This window comes from Actinia tenebrosa, unplaced genomic scaffold (assembly GCF_029948245.1).
Source record: "Actinia tenebrosa isolate PJP-AT-01 unplaced genomic scaffold, QUT_ActTen_1.0 PGA_scaffold0__85_contigs__length_37466705, whole genome shotgun sequence".
In the NCBI taxonomy this organism is placed as follows: domain Eukaryota; kingdom Metazoa; phylum Cnidaria; class Anthozoa; order Actiniaria; family Actiniidae; genus Actinia; species Actinia tenebrosa.
Window position 1 is genome coordinate 25891768 of NW_028292569.1, and position 16177 is coordinate 25907944.

The 16177-nt window shown below is 35.9% G+C and overlaps 2 protein-coding genes across 3 annotated transcripts in view; one reads left to right on the top strand and one right to left on the bottom strand.

The window, feature by feature from the left end:
• The window catches only part of LOC116296561 (leucine-rich repeat serine/threonine-protein kinase 1), a 28326-nt gene extending 22598 nt beyond the window's left edge, over nucleotides 1–5728 (bottom strand). Inside the window, exons 1-7 of one of the 2 annotated variants that reach the window (XM_031704597.2) lie at nucleotides 5619–5728; nucleotides 3877–4591; nucleotides 2950–3237; nucleotides 2057–2351; nucleotides 997–1239; nucleotides 548–774; nucleotides 195–304 (exon numbers count right to left, since the gene is read on the bottom strand). In XM_031704597.2, coding sequence (XP_031560457.1) covers nucleotides 195–304; nucleotides 548–774; nucleotides 997–1239; nucleotides 2057–2351; nucleotides 2950–3237; nucleotides 3877–4591; nucleotides 5619–5628 — 1888 coding nt within the window. In that variant the 5' untranslated portion in view covers nucleotides 5629–5728. Of the gene's footprint in view, nucleotides 1–194; nucleotides 305–547; nucleotides 775–996; nucleotides 1240–2056; nucleotides 2352–2949; nucleotides 3238–3876; nucleotides 4592–5368; nucleotides 5581–5618 lie in introns of those variants that run through there. The other variant, XM_031704596.2, reaches the window with a different exon arrangement.
• Nucleotides 5729–6218: 490 nt separating this feature from the next.
• On the top strand, nucleotides 6219–16174 carry LOC116296553 (structural maintenance of chromosomes protein 5). The gene is made up of 28 exons (XM_031704585.2): nucleotides 6219–6397; nucleotides 6492–6553; nucleotides 6712–6791; nucleotides 7320–7372; nucleotides 7516–7618; nucleotides 7780–7842; nucleotides 8283–8345; nucleotides 8421–8492; nucleotides 8804–8944; nucleotides 9024–9185; nucleotides 9396–9467; nucleotides 9647–9708; nucleotides 10064–10139; nucleotides 10229–10346; nucleotides 10455–10609; nucleotides 10982–11095; nucleotides 11169–11263; nucleotides 11973–12105; nucleotides 12705–12752; nucleotides 12997–13058; nucleotides 13170–13236; nucleotides 13546–13647; nucleotides 13736–13803; nucleotides 14025–14148; nucleotides 15088–15210; nucleotides 15674–15799; nucleotides 15875–15970; nucleotides 16124–16174. Exons 1-28 carry the CDS (start codon nucleotides 6234–6236, stop codon nucleotides 16172–16174), a joined length of 2655 nt encoding a protein of 884 aa, XP_031560445.2. The 5' UTR covers nucleotides 6219–6233.
• Nucleotides 16175–16177: the final 3 nt, after the last annotated feature.

The following is a 16177-nucleotide window of genomic DNA, read 5'->3' on the forward strand; positions in this document are numbered from 1 at the left end:
ATTATTTGAAATACACTCAATCGTAAAATCTTTGTCCAGTTCAAAACAAAGAACATAGGAGCTGAGACTGAAAGGTATTCCTGGAAATGACATAATTATCCTCTGATGCATTCATTTGTACATCTAATTGACGTACTTCCCATGTACCATTTCCATCAATCAAATTTACAATGGTCTGAATTGCAGTAGCTTACCTGGTCTAACATGCTTGGGCAATCCCGTCAAGTTTAAGTTAGTTAACCTGAGCTGCCAACAATCTCTCAGATTCCCAAGTTGTGGAGGAAGAGTCTTAAGGTCAACATTGCTAAAAGAATATACAAGTTAGGACCTTAATTGTAGGAACAGATGAGGGAATCAAGGTTGGTGGAGCAGTAGTGCACTTGCCTCTCGCCTCTGGGTTCTCAGGTTTGATTCCCTCCTTCTCTCTTAGAGATTATTCCTCTCTCCCTCAAGGTTTTTTTTCCTGGTTTTTTCAATTGCCCTTCCTCTGCAAAACCTTAATATGTCATGGGTAAATTAGTACTAGACAGCTGGAAGTACAACTTACTTGCTTAAGTCAAGTTCAATGAGGTTCGTCATTTGACAGACAGACAGTGGAACAACCTGAAGACAGTTGTTGTTAAGGAATAATGTCTCAAGTGTTGGTGCAAAGAGAGCCACTGGAATCTCAACATCTGTTTTGAACTCCTGTCCGTCATCTTGATTAGGAGCCTTGAACAGCCGATGACGAAGAGTGTTAGACTGAGCACCTTCGCCTAACAACCTTGCACTCAGCTAAAATTTGTACAACAAAAAAAGTACATGAATAAAAACAAAAATGAAGTTAAAATTTTCAATTATCATCAGTTGAATTATTAGTCTCTAACTTTGAGTTGCCCAGAGGTCATTTCCGGGTATCAATAAAATATAAAGGATTTCAACATAATTTTGATATGGTATATGGCAACAAATTTGATGTAACTTGCCCACTCATAATGAAAATGCTCAAAGAAATACCTTGTTGTAAGACGAGTTCAGTTTGTGTAAACAGATACAAGTCCAGTCTCGTTCTGCTGGTAGCCTTTTAATACTATTATGGCTGACATCAAGGTCCATCAGACTGCTCAGATGACATATGTTCCAGGAGATACAGTCCAAGTTGTTATAAGACAGATTCAGGTATCGCAAAGAACTTGCCCAAACCATTTCAACATTGTAGTTGAATACTGTCAGTTTGTTATGGGAGAGGTCCAGTGTTTCCTAGCAACAATACCCAGAAAGATAAGTGGGATATTTCAAAGGAAACAAATATAAAATCTTTGTTTTGAAGCATTTCCCCTGCTATATTATACCTCTGTGTTTTTGGCCCCAACTGTGTCACTTAATATTTTGATACCTTTATATTAGAATACATGATTCTTTAGTAAGCCCTATCATGTTCTATTTTAGGCCTGCAACCACCTTCCACTTTATCATTTACCTGACTTACTACATCTGTAATTATTCGGTATCTTATGACCTTCTTTTTGACTCATTGTTCCTCAAACACTGTAGCCCTCCCCTAGGGGGGTACTCCACCAGGATTTGGGTAGGGGTGTTCCGCTGGGATTCTGAAAGGGGTACCCTGTTTATGACAAAAAACTCAAATTTGTAGACCCTGTTCATGACAAAAGATATAATCAATTGCATTGAGTTCCTGTTTCAATTATTATGTCAGCTCGCGTATTGTTTTTTTTTTTGATGACCATAATAACCAGTTTTGGTCAATACGAAAGTAGAAACCATAAATATGACAGGAAACTCAGGATGAAATTGCATACCCTGTTTATGAAAAAAAGCTTGAAAAACCATACCCTGTTCAGAGGATCATCCCGGTATAGTCCATATATGGGAGTACTTCCCCCCCCCCCCATCCCGGAGCCCTCCAGCTTCTTGACTAAAACCTTTATGTGGCAATCAAAAACCTTTGAAATCAGAATTTTCCTCAAAACACTGCAGCCCTCTTTTCCTTCTTGATTAAAATAGAAAAGTCCAAAACAAATGATAAAATTTTTGGGGGACAATACAAGATACTCACCAGAGGACATTTCCAAGGCATAGGGAAGCCATTAAGATAGTTGTTATTCACAAATAGTTTAACTAATCCTGAAGCACTTTGAATTCCGTTTGGTAAAGATGAAAGGCAATTGTTGTTAAGTTTTAATACTTTCAAAGCAGGACACCTCCAGCTGACATACGTGTCTGTGTTCTCATCATCTTCTAGACTGGTGATCTTGTTGTATGAAAGGTTCACTTTCTTCAGCGTTTTGATTTGGAAGAGTGACGATGGTATGTACGTTAACTGGTTCTTCTGAACAAACAATTTCTCTAAACTAAAGAAAGTTTATGGAACAATAATTATTAAACTCATTAATAATTCATGAGGAAAACCCAACAGAAATCAAGACCGTGAAGAGTTTTGTAAATCAGATACAGAATCCTGTTCATTTGCATAAACTTTGAGATGGATTTTCTTGGCCAGATTCACTTTTATCTTGAAAATTTTAGTGAAACACAAATAAACTAACCTAGACGTTTGACAAGTAATCTATAGTTTTCTTGTCCGTGTTGTATCCAATATACAAACTCTTGGCTACACCTTGAGTTTGCATATCGCATACAACACGGCCACTCATACTGTATACATTACTTAGAATATCTATTTATAATGACTTGATATTCACTTCTTATATATTGTTATTGCTTGGTTTTCACTTGACATCATTTTTCTCATGTGCAATTCTCACAAGCTGAATCACTAGACAGTTTTCAGTAGAATTCTTTTATGCCTGAAAGCACATGGTGGTCAGTGTTTGACCAACATTTGGAGCAGATAAAGAGATTCAAATTTTTCAATTTATCATATGATTGAAACCCAGCAATTGACATATTAGCGATCAAATTTGCACATTATGACAATACAAACTATACCTTGTAAATGAGTCAGTAATATTGATTTCAGGAAGAAATATCAGCTTGTTATGTGAAACATCAAGCTCTTCTAGAACAGGGAGAATAGAAAACAACTCTTCTGGCAGTTCTTCCAGATTGTTATGAGCCAGATCAATAGAAACCAGTCTTGCTGACAAATTAACAAACCATCCCTTATGCAATGAGCATATACTTTTGTTTGCCCAACATGCTGCATACATTTTGATATCAGGGTCGGACTCAAACGACACAGCTGTTTTTCTTTTGGCCTTGGCATCTTTTGTGTACCTGAAATTAATGTGGAATTTTCGAGATAAGGTAATAATCATATCTAGACAATTCATATAACCTGGAGAAAGATCCTTTAAGCAGGCTGGTAGTTGGTGGAGAATCAACCTTTATTTTCCTGGTTGCATATAATCATATGCAATGGGAGATATAGCCTCTTATACATCATGTTCTAATGGTCATCAAGTGGAAAGTGAAACATGGCAACCATCATATCAGCTGTGTAGGAGCTAGGTTACATCTCTTCTTGCATATGCATGCACCAAGGCATCAAACGCATGACCACAAAAGCATTAACAGAACACAACATGCACTCATTAATGTTCTCAAGCAAGTAATATTTAGTAAATAAACCAGTAATCTTCTCTCTCTACAAGAAATAAGATAAAATTTTTAAGCTTTTAAATTGCTTTGTAAGTAAGCCATTGCTTAAAATTATGGCTAGGTATCTGAATGTCAATCCAAAATTTGAATTTGTCTGGTCAATCATTTGCCATTGCTGGTGATTTTGGCATGTAATATTGAGCCAGAAAGGATCGGAGGTACCGTATAACCAAGTTAAAACTAATTTGGTCAATAATTGACCAGTTATCATGACAGGCAATATTTATAATTTTAAACCCTGTAAGTTGGTCTCACCTCATAAGTACTTCGCCAAGAAACTCCCAGAATGTTTCAACGATCTTGACAGTAACTATAGCACCATTTTCAATCAGATACTGTGCTACTGCAGTCTGTCTACCTGAGCAAGCACCATAGAGAGGAGAACCCAATGAATCAAGCATTACTGGAACACCATTAATTTCTGCTTGAACCCGTGGTGGATTGATATTCACTCTTTTTTTGATCAAGAATTTAACAACTTCTAAGTGTCCTTCAGAGGCTGCTGTATACAGTAACAGTTGACCACTTATTTGGAGTATAGACGGCTTTTTGCTTATTAATAATTCAATTATGTCTATATGTCCTTCAAGGCAGGCAAAATAAATAGGAGACTGTTCGAAGGCTACCTCGGAAGGATCAATTTCTGCTCCCTTACATATCAGAAGCCTCGCAACATCTATGTTGCCATTTTCACATGCGTTACTAAGAGGTGTTTGATTTTGCACTGACATTCTGTTCACATCAGCACCAAATTCTATCAATTTTCTTACAATTTCTGAATGTCCATGATTAGATGCAATATGTAAGAAGTCCCTCAAGGTATCCCATGATTCCTCATGCTCGCTGGGGCTAGATGTCAATGGTGCACCACAGATAATATTTATAGCCTCATCTTTGTTGTGGTATAAAATAGTTAGAAGAAAGTCTAAGTTGCCAGTGGTACATGCCTCATGAAGCTGTTTGATAAGAGCTGTAGAAAAAAATTTAAAGCAAGATTTTACAGGTTCTTTGGCTAAAATACCAGTGGAACAGACAGGATTAATTAAAGGTTCAGTAATAAAGGCAGCAAAGTTTTACAACATGTCATGCAAGGCAATACTGCCTGATATTTTGCAGAAGGAATTTGTAATACTCTTGTATTACCACCGTACCCTTGTGTACAACAAAATTCTCTTTGTTGTGCCAAGAAGCTCTCAAGAGGCCCTCAATATCCCCTTTGCAACAAAGAAACTTGAATTACATTTCAGATGATATTAATTCACCATAAAATCGTTCAACATGCTTTCTCAAACTATATCATAGGGAGTTTAGTTAGCATAATATGAAATCCTGCACTCTTAATCCACAAATATTTCTTGTAGTTTCAAAATTTCAGCTATCAGACAGAAACAAGCTTATAAATTCCAAATACATGTATCTATTGATTATTCATCATAGATAAACTAAAACTATTAGCATTTATTTAGAAAAGGCTTAAAAATTTAAGATAAAATTGTATAAATTAAACTGAAAATAAACAAGAATGCATGGTGTTGTATGGTATTGAATCAATATTATAATGAGATTAAAGAAAAAAATCTATCACAAAAATAATGAATCAAAATCTCTGTTGAGTTTTGCAGATTAAGCAAATTTAAGTATACTAAACTGCATGTTCCTTCGTGTTTTAGGTTCAATATAAGAGGTTCAATATATAGCTTCATAAAAGTAAATAAGCCTTTCAAGCTTATACTAGCTTAGTACTTACTCACGACTTCCGCGGTTTTCACTTCACCTTGCTTACATGTATGCATAGATTTTTGACGATATTAAGGAAAAAAGGAAGCTCAGGTAGATTGATTTTCGAGGTTTAAAAGATCCAGAAAATCCGGATTTCTTGGTATTAAACCACTGCAAAATCATGAGTCAAGTGTGTGGTTATTTTTGTGATATTGTTGGACTTGAGATCTTTTCTATGTTTCCCGATTTCTTCCTGAACGTTCTAACCTACATCATACCTTTACTCATGTCTCCATAATTGTGTGAAAAGCTTCATTTGAATAAAATCAAGCTGCGAAAACCAACTGAAATTGGTCAACATTCCGGAAATGAATACAACTTCCAACAGTTCTCAGAAAAAATAAAAATAACTCATTGGAGGAAGGCTGGGGAGAGCTTCCATTTGCGGGATCGGGACAAGCTGCGGGATATGGTACTTTCCCAAAAGAACTATACTAAAAATACCCTGAAACAACCAAAAATAGAATTAAAAGATTTTGGCTCCTAGAATAGATTATAATTGAGTACTTTTGTTTACAAAAGCAAGCGTCACCTTGAGAAAATAGTATTATTTTTTGTGAAATTTCCCTTGTTGGGTAGCCTGTGTTTTCCATATTTGGACATGTATTCTTCTCCTCACTAAGTTTATAAAAAGATCAGCATAAATATATTTTAAATTGGAGGTTTTTATTCTTAAAATTAATCAACTACTTTCAGAGGATTTAAAATATTGTTTTTTCTTTACAGTAAAGTTTTTTTAATGAATATAAATAAGGCGTTATTGGGTTTCCTGTGTGTTCTAAATGCCCCGGATGAGAAGTCCCTTGGCGCGAAAATTTTCACAACAAGACAAGATGGCGTCCCCGGCCAAGAGAACAAAAGTCGTCAAAAATGAACATAGCTCGTCTAGAAAAGCCCGTAAAAGCGCCACCAATGGAGCCTTTAGATTGGAAAAGCCTCCTAGTGCAAAAGGTTTCGTTGATGGCTCGATTTATAGAGTTAAAATGAAGAATTTTGTGTGAGTAGTTCTTACCTTGACAGGCACCTTGTCAAATATGACAGAGAAGTTCTTTGACATTCAGCTTAATAATAACTCTCTTCTCTCTTAATAGTACCTATGATGAATGCGAATTCCGTCCTGGTCCTCATCTCAACGTTCTAGTTGGGCCAAATGGTAACGATATTGTTTGCAAAACACATAAGAATTGACCATGTTTAGTAAACTTTTACCGTTGCTTGGACATCTGTAAGACTTATTTACTTTAAACCCATGGCTGTCACTTTACAGCATGAACACTTTATTGGGAAGTAATGCACTTGGTGTTTTATTAGGTACTGGGAAGTCCACAGTTGTCTGTGCTTTGTGTCTTGGTCTGGCTGGCAGTCCAAAACTGTTGGGAAGAGCATTTGAGGTGAGACTTTAATTAGCTAGCACATGTCAATGTTAAGCCTCAGGGGGAGGGGGGGGTGCCTTTTACAATGGATACTAGTGAATGAGAAATGTTTTGTTAAATGGCACCAAGGCTAGCTCCATGAGAGGCTGCAGTTAACTAATGTGCAATCAAAGAATACCCTTCCCCTGAAACAACTTCTGAACAGATCAATGTGAGGACACAGCTATCTTGGAGATTTAACCCAAACTGAACAACCTCTGGGCTGATCTAACAGGGCACGGCTAACTCAAAGATTGAACCCTGAAACTACCTCTGGGCTTATCTAAGTCAGGGCACAGCTAAATCAAAGATTGAACCCCAAAACAACCTCTGAGCTGATCAAAGCCAGGGCATGGCTAACTCACAGGTCAAACCATGAACTACAGTATCAATCGGGGGACCTTGTTTCAGGATTCAATAAATTCATCACTGTCTAAGTCATTTGACCACTGTTCCACCTGAAGTGAGTGAGTAAAGAACTAATTGCAGAGAAATATTTGGTCTTAGGTTGGTGAATTTGTAAAGCATGGCCATCCTCAAGCCTTAATAGAAGTTGAACTGTAAGTAGCATACTGTACATGTTCTAAGTACTGTAGAAGTTGCTATATTCCTCAAAATTTATATATACTGTATAACCTAGCCAAGTTCATCAAGCCTTTTATTCCTTGAAACTCTTTAATGGCATCAAATCTTGTTGTTGTAGATTTAATTGTAGTGGTAAAAATTATGTGATAACAAGAGAGATTTACCGAGAAGGCAACAGGTCAAACTGGAAACTAAATGGCAAACCTGCCACCATGAAAGAGGTTTGTACCTTTTTTTCAGTCTTCTTAAAGTTAAATATAGTGTCTTTAGTGTTATTTATATTTGTGAAATGATTATTTCAGTTATGCAAATTCATATGGATTAATTCCAGTTACCTCTTCTTTATACTTAAATATTCATTTTATGATTATTGATCTTTTAGGTCCAAGAGGTCACTACCATGTTGAATATACAGATTAGTAACTTATGCCAGTTTCTGCCACAGGTATAAAATATAATTCACTCCAGGGCTACTTGATCCTCTTCTTATATACCTAAGACCTCAGCAAATTATATTATTCAAAATGTGGTTGTATGCGGGAATAGTCATTAGAAAACTAGTTTCTTCCACATATATTCACACATTTTACACGTAATAGCCTTTGTTAAATGAAGAATTATCAAATATGTGTGAGTGCTGTTTTTAAAATATGTGGGGTTGAGGAAAATGAAAGAAGTATTAGGAGATGAAGCATTGGGCAGTGCTTCTCAATCCTTTTGGAAGTGATCTGCCAATCCCTGAGTGCTTTAATTAAACACTACACAGCAAGCAAGTTTTTTGTGTTTCTTTTATAGAATATGTGCTGTGTGTTCTCATAAAGCACTAACTCCTAACCAATGAAAAAGATCAGCTTTATAACAGTTATTTTATGATTTCTACTAAAGGATAGGGTGGTGGAATTTGCTAAGATGTCTCCACAGCAGCTTTTGCTTGCCACTGAAGTAGCTGTAAGTAGATTTGTCTTTAAACTACATATTATAGCTGGTGTCTTAGATACTAAGAGATCTAATTCTATTTTGAAGGTTGGACCTATAGGAATGAGTGACAACCACCAGCAGCTCATTGAACTGAGAAAAAAAGAAAAAGAACTGGAGGTACAGTAGATTGTAAGGGTGGTGTAACAGCAGTGTGTTTGCCTTCCACCTCTGGGCTCAAAAGTTTTTCTCTAGTTTTCCTCCCAAACACATCATCCTAGATTCTATTTTCAACCTGTAAGTTGGTTCTGCCCAGAGGTTGCTGTTTGATGAAATTTCGTACATGGAAATTGATAGATGCATATGTGGTAATTTAGTATTGTTGATCCCAAGGGCCTTTACTCGCTTCCACAGCCCAGGGCAAGGAATCAATCTTTCAATCTAAATCTAGATATTGATAGTTCACATTTGGTACCATTTTATTGTCATAGTTGTCACTAAAGGAAAAGACAGATCACTTGGACAAGCTGAAGGAACAAAATCAACAACTTGAGCATGAAGTACGAAGATTTCAAGAAAGAGAGCGGCATTTGGAGAAAGTACAAATCCTGGAGAAAAAGAGACCATGGGCTGTAAGTTGCTGATGAAATTACTTATGACAGTAAAATAATTATGAAAAAAAACTTACTTGGTGAAACAATTCTATTCAAGGAATATGAAGAAGCAAGAGTGAAATTTGTGGAACTGAAGAATCTCAGAGAAGAGGCAAAGAAGAAACGGGACATTACCAAGAGACAGAATGCACCAATGCAACAGAATCTGAATGCAGTGGAAGCAGAACTAAAGGAACTAGATGCTGCTATGAAGCAACAGGTGGGAAAATGGATTTTTGGGAAAAGTTGAGGATCTTATCGCCCTGTCCAATGCCATTTAAGAAGTAGGCTGCTTTATGCTTCAGGAGTTTTATTAAGTTCTACTCTTCAAAATGGAGAAGTTTGTAACATGTTGAGTTGTAGTATAAGAAACATTTGCTTTGTGACTTCTAAAGCTCTGTGTAACCATTCAAAACTTTTTTCATTGAAGAATGATAATGGGAATGAGGTCATTCGAAAAGCTAAAGCAAAAAGTGACCAGCTAGAAAAGCTAAATGACCAGGTATGGTATTTACGTAATTATTTGTTATTTGATAGATAAATATTAGATATCATACATTTACCAACCCAGTGACTTCATGTGCTATTGTACTTCCTTCTGATTCATCTTACTATGGTCCACTAATTTCATGTACCCTTTATTATTGAGGATATATATGCATGTATTTTACATCTGTTAAGGTTGAAGAGCATATAAATCAACTGAAAGACATGAAAGATCAGGAAAAACGCAGAGAAAAGAAGTAAGTACACTATACCTGTAGTGTTAAGTATTAGAAAAATGGCCACTAAGTGTACTCTTCATTGGTGATGATAATGGGAATGATGATGGTAAGGATGTTGTCTGTCGCAATAGTGATAGTAGTACTAATGGAAATTAGCAGTAGTCACAAAATTGGTAGGGAATGTGGTGTGATTGATGATAACAATGATAGTGAATGATAGTGATGATGGTAGATTGTGGTGATAATGATGATATTGAGAATGTTGGGGATGAAGAAGATGATGATGATGAAGCTCTTTATGTACTGTATATCAAAACAGCATCTCAGAGTATAGAAAATCTTGTGTTTTAATTCTTGCTGTCTGATAAATCAGAATTGCAGATTTAGAACGACAGATACAGGGTACCCAAAATGAACTTGAAAAGCTTCCAGATCAATCAGACTTGCAGGTATCTATCTTATTACTGTCAATCATTCCCATGAAAGCCAATCAAACTACAGTGCTGTATATGAGTATGCTTCCTTTGTTGACTTTCAGCCCCAAATTGATGAAGTTACTAACAATGCCAGGAGGATCAATAGAGAACTGACTGGCATTCAGCAACAAGGAAGCAGGATTTTGGATGAAAAACGACACCTTACTGCCCAGACGCAGGGTATATTAGTTTTTATGATAGAAATAAATAGTTTACTGTTCATTGCAATTTGTCACTTAAATACTATTGATATTAATATTAACATTTTTTTTCCATTTTCTTTGTCAGATGTAACAAGTAGGTTGAACAAACTGGAGGACATGAAGAAATTGAGATTACAGTATCTACGCAATCACAACAGGGATACTTATAATGCAGTGATGTGGCTTAGAGAAAACAAGGACAAATTCAGCCACCCTGTTCATGAACCAATACTATTACAGGTATATCCATTCACCTTCAATTCCCATTCATTCATTTCATTCCCATTCATTCATTTCAATTCATTCATTTCATTCCCATTCATTCATTTCATTTCCATTTATTTGTTTTATTCCCATTTATTCATTTCAATTCATTCATTTCATTCCCATTCATTCATTTCATTCCCATTCATTCGTTTTATTCCCATTCATTCATTTCAATTCGTTCATTTCATTCCCATTCATTCATTTCATTCCCATTCATTCATTTCATTCCTATGTATTCATATGGCTTCAAGAAAACAAGAACAAAGTTACCCACCCTGTACATGAACCATTTCTCTTACAGTTATTCCCATTCATTCATTCACTCATTCACTCTTTCTTTACTAGGTGAATATGCATGATGTGAATAATGCAAAATATCTGGAGAAGCTGATATCCAGTAATGATCTAAGATCATTTGTGTTTGAGAGCAGAGACGATATGAAGCTGTTCTTTAATGAGGTAACTATATAAGCATACTTTTCATTCATCTTTTTTTATATATCTCAAAATCCATTTCTGTATTTTTTGATAGGTCAGAGATAAACAGAATTTAAAAGTAAATGGTGTTACTCCTCCTGATCATCCGCTGTCTAGCTTCAAACCATCTCGTAACATTGAAGATTTAAAGTAAGTATTTCTTCTGGTGTTAATATTTTCTTTCATTTGTTTTGCTATTTCTAAATGTAAGGAAATAAAGAGTGGTCTAGCAGTAGTGCACTTGCATCGCACTTGTCTCTCCTTTGATGCAAGGGTTTTTCTCTGGTTTTCTTTACTCTGCATAACCTAACAAACCAAATTCCAATTCATCTGTGAAGTAGCTAAGGACTTTTCTCTGGTTTTCTTTACTCTGCATAACCTAACAAACCAAATTCCAATTCATCTGTGAAGTAGCTAAGGACTTTTCTCGGGTTTTCTTTACTCTGCATTACCTAACAAACCAAATTCCAATTCATCTGTGAAGTAGCTAGGTAGGTCTTTTCTGAGTTCAATAAACAGGATGCATTGTGATCTAGATTTGGTGCAAACAACACCATATAAGGCTTTATGAACAACAGATATTTGTACCCAAGCTAGACCATAATGCACCATTTTCACTATCTCAGAAAAATTAATGTCTGTGGAGGAAGGAGAACCTGAGAAACTGGATAAAAACCGACAAAGTACAGGAGAGAACCAACAAGCAACTATAGTCATGTATATATGATACTGGCTTGGAATCAAACCTGAGTGGCATTAGTGAGAGATGAGTTCTCTCACCAACCTTGCTTTCCAATGTGCCTTGTTTTATTTATTTATTTTTCTTATCACGTTCATTCTTTTTTTAATGTATCATCAGACAATATGGTTTTCAGTGTTACCTAAAGGAACTCTTCACAGCCCCAGATGCTGTCATGAAGTATTTGTGTGATACATACAAAGCACATGAAATTCCTTTAGGAAATGATTGGACAACTAATAATGCAGAAAAGGTATTTTTAGTTCTTTATAAGCCTCCTCTGGAGACATCACTTTTCTTCTCTGGGCTTCCTGTAGAAAGTGTTGGGAGATGGAGACTTAGAAGAGAGAGATGAGAAAAGAAATAAACTCAACCAAGTGTTGCAGTCTTTCCTCCTTTTCTTGTTTTTCCACTTCAGTATCTATCAGCAAAAGTATTATATTACACAGCACAGGTAGCCCACCAAAGGGAAAAATGTATGCAGAAGAGATAAGAAAGGAGACTAACTTCCCTCACCCAATGTATTTGGACTAAGACTAGACTAGATCCTCATATCCAGAGAAAGCCTCATAAAAATACATCTTGAAAAAACCCTAATAAGACCCTCCTCACCCCTAGGAAAATCAAGGTGCCTTACACAGATGTCGATTCACCAGAACTATATTGGTGGCCCTTTGTAACACTAAAAGGTTGCATAAACAAAGTATTAAAACATCTGAGACTGCCTTACCGATTTAAAATATTGATCATTAATCATTTCTATGGAAGAGTTTGAATCTGGAATTTTCAATGGTCAACTTTACCAGCCAAAATGGGAAGTTTTGAGTGCTAATTTTTCCTTTGTACCATCAGGTTATAAATGAATCTGGAATAATGCATTTCTACACTCCAACATCAAGAGTAAGTGAATTAAGTTTTGTATTTATATTGATATATACCAATGATTTGAAATTGCTGGTAGAGAGTTAATCTTACCAGCAAATGAAAAAAAGCGGATGCAGCAGAGTTCATGGGTGGAGCAAGGATGCCCATCATGCAACATTTTTAATATGCAGTAGCACCAAGTTTGCTTTGGCTCACTCAAAATCTATTGTTCAAAATGTATGCCATATACTATAATTATAAAATCCTCTTCCCGCTGCAGTATATTGTAAAAAGGTCCAAGTATGGTAACAGAGAAAGATCAACACTTGTAGAAAATATCAGGTAAATACCTTATAATTCACAGAACAGAACAGAAGAAATAGCAAGATTTATTATATCACCTTAGCTTGATTGGGAATGCTGGGGTTTGACCTAACTGTTTTTGCTGTTTAGAGATGCAAGATTTTTCAACATTGCTGTTGACATGGTAGCAAAGAGACAACTTGAGGCAGAACTACAGGTGAAAACCATTTTTTCTTTTCATTTCCTTCCTTTATTTTTTTTCTATACAATCTCTTTTTTCATTCTGTAAAGTGCACCTCCCATCCATCTGTCCATCCGACGACCCATCCTTCCATTCACTCATCTGTCCATTTTTTCATATTATCTATCCATTCATCCATCCACACACTCTTCCATCCAAAAAAATTAATCTATCACTGGAGCTGCCAGAATTTATTAATATTTTCATCTATTTTCTATTTCTTCATCCATCCACTTATCCATTGTCACTCATTCATTTTATATTAATTTATTTTGCTTAACACAGGAAGTGAAATCACAGCTTCAAACTATGAATGCAAACTATCAACAACTAAAAGAACAAGAAACAGCATTAACTTCACAACTTGAAGAACTGAGAAACTCCAAGGTTTGTCACTATAGTAACATACTTTTATTCTAAAAACTTTTGGTCATCTTATGCTCATGCTTTGGCTAATTATTTTCTCTATTTTCAGAAAACACTGACTTCTCAACTTCAGAGGAGAAGAACACTTGCAAACCAGTTGGAAAACAAGCAAAAAACGTATAGCAAATATTGTTTTTAGTTAAAATTAAATACTTTATGTTATGTACAGTACAAAATATGTTTTCCAGTGATTGACTGAATCTCTGACTGGCTGGCTTGCTGCCTGATCGTCATGAATGGTAGCTGACTTAGTGACTGACTCATTGACCGACTGTGTTGGTTTTATTGATTGATGGTTTGGCAAATACTGTTTCATCTATCTGTTTTTGATGTTAAAGGCTGGAGACAGTCAAAAATGAAGCACCAAACCTTGAGGCAGAGGAAGCAAAAGTACAGAAAGCAATAGATAAGACAAATAGCAAGAGAGCTGAAGTATTGGTGCAGTTCAAAGATGGCATCAAGGTAAGTAGTATGTATAAAAGAAAGGCTAGAAAACCCAGAGAACAACTAACAAATGCTGATCAGACACATGAAATTCTTGTCTGGCTTGCATTGAACCAGATCTTACTACAGAGATACAAATCAAGGGTGGTCTAATGTAGCAATAGTGCACTTGCCTCTCACCTTTGGGGTCTAGGGTTCAATTCCTGTAATCAGCATCACTACCTAAATTTCAATTTAACCTGTAAGTAATCAGCTGTGCCCTAACGCGGGTCAGCGTTAGGGCATTGATAAAATTTGAAGGTCTTTAAAGTGCTACTACGACGAAAATCGCTCAAACTTGGATTCAGCTGAAACTTCCTAAAAATACTCTTTAAAGGTCCAATAATCACTGTATGAAGTGTTTTCTCGATATTCAGTACGAAAGTATGATATTTTTACGATTATTTTTTGGAGTCTGTGACGTCATACACTCAACATCAAACATTGCTACATATATTTCTTTGTGTATAAATCCTTAATATATTTTATTCCTATGAAGCCCAAAGGGTGGCTAATGTGCTTATTTCACATTACTTGTGACTATAATTTATATTTTGGGGTGTTTGGGTATTTCTTTCTCCCTTTACTACTGATATTTTGATCATAAACTACAAAGAAATGTATGGAGCGATTTTCGATGTTGAGTGTATGACGTCACAGACTCCAAAAAATAATCGTAAAAATATCATACTTTCGTACTGAATATCGAGAAAACACTTCATACAGTGATTATTGGACCTTTAAAGAGTATTCTTAGGAAGTTTCCGCTGAATCCAAGTTTGAGCGATTTTCGTCGTAGTAGCACTTTAAGATACGACTCACAAACCACACATCTATTCATATATCTATTCATATATACAAATATACATCATATTCTTTTCAACTTACTCATTAACTTTATCATTCTTTTACTTTCAGCAATGTGTAAATGTTTGCAAAGAGAAGGTCAGAATCAGCCTTCAACATGCTAGACTTAGTGCAGAGAAAACAAGGATTGGTAATCAGTTCAGAGAAGCACAAGAGCAAGTCAAAAAAGCAGAGGTAACAATTGAATTACATTTATAATTTATATTCTAGATTATTATAACCTTAGAGACGCCATAATCTTTGACTATCACAGTGTGGGAGAGTTACTACTACAGAGCTAGGCTCAAACTAGGTGAAAGCCCAAAATCAAATTGGAATTTAGAAGTTGATTTTTATGGAGGGAAGAAAACCGGAGAACTTGGGAGAGAAAACTGTCAAAGCACAGGAGAGAACCAACAGGCAACTATACTCATATACAACGATGAGCCCAGGAATCAAACTCAGCTCACTTCGGTGAGAAGTGATGCATTAGCAGGGCACATCGATCTTGGGCTTTCATCTAGTTGGAGCCTAGCTCTGTTGTGATTGTCCCACGCTGTGATACAACAGCTAAAGGTTAATAGATAGGTTTATCACCCTTGCTTTGCTGATACAGTGTATATCTGTGTAAGTAATACTTGATTCTCTTATTCCTTAGGATGAATATGAGGCAGCACGAGCTAATTTAGAGAATCAGCGCCGTAGAGCTAGAAATCTGAAGAAAACAGCCCATGACAAAACTGGTATTCCTGAGGGAGAAGAAGTACCTTCAAGCCTGCGAGATGTAAATGATGATTTGATATAACCATTATGATATAGATTAATATGTTCAATAATTCATTTGATGTTGTTCATTTAGGCGTTTAAGTTGTATCCAGACACGTTAGATGAGATAGATGAACTGATCCATGAGCAGAGCGCAAGAGCTGAGTGTAACTATCAAACAGATCCTGGGGTGAGTGAAACACAGATTATCGATCTCTTTTAATACTCGTAAAATCCTATTGCTCTTGGGAATTGAATTCTTTGTCATTTAAAACAATTGTATTGTGCCTGCCATCTAACATGGCTGCCGTCATAAAGACACTGACTGTGGGTACCATTACAGGTAGTGAAAGAGTATGACAAGAGAAAGAAGGATATAAATAACATTTACTAAGCA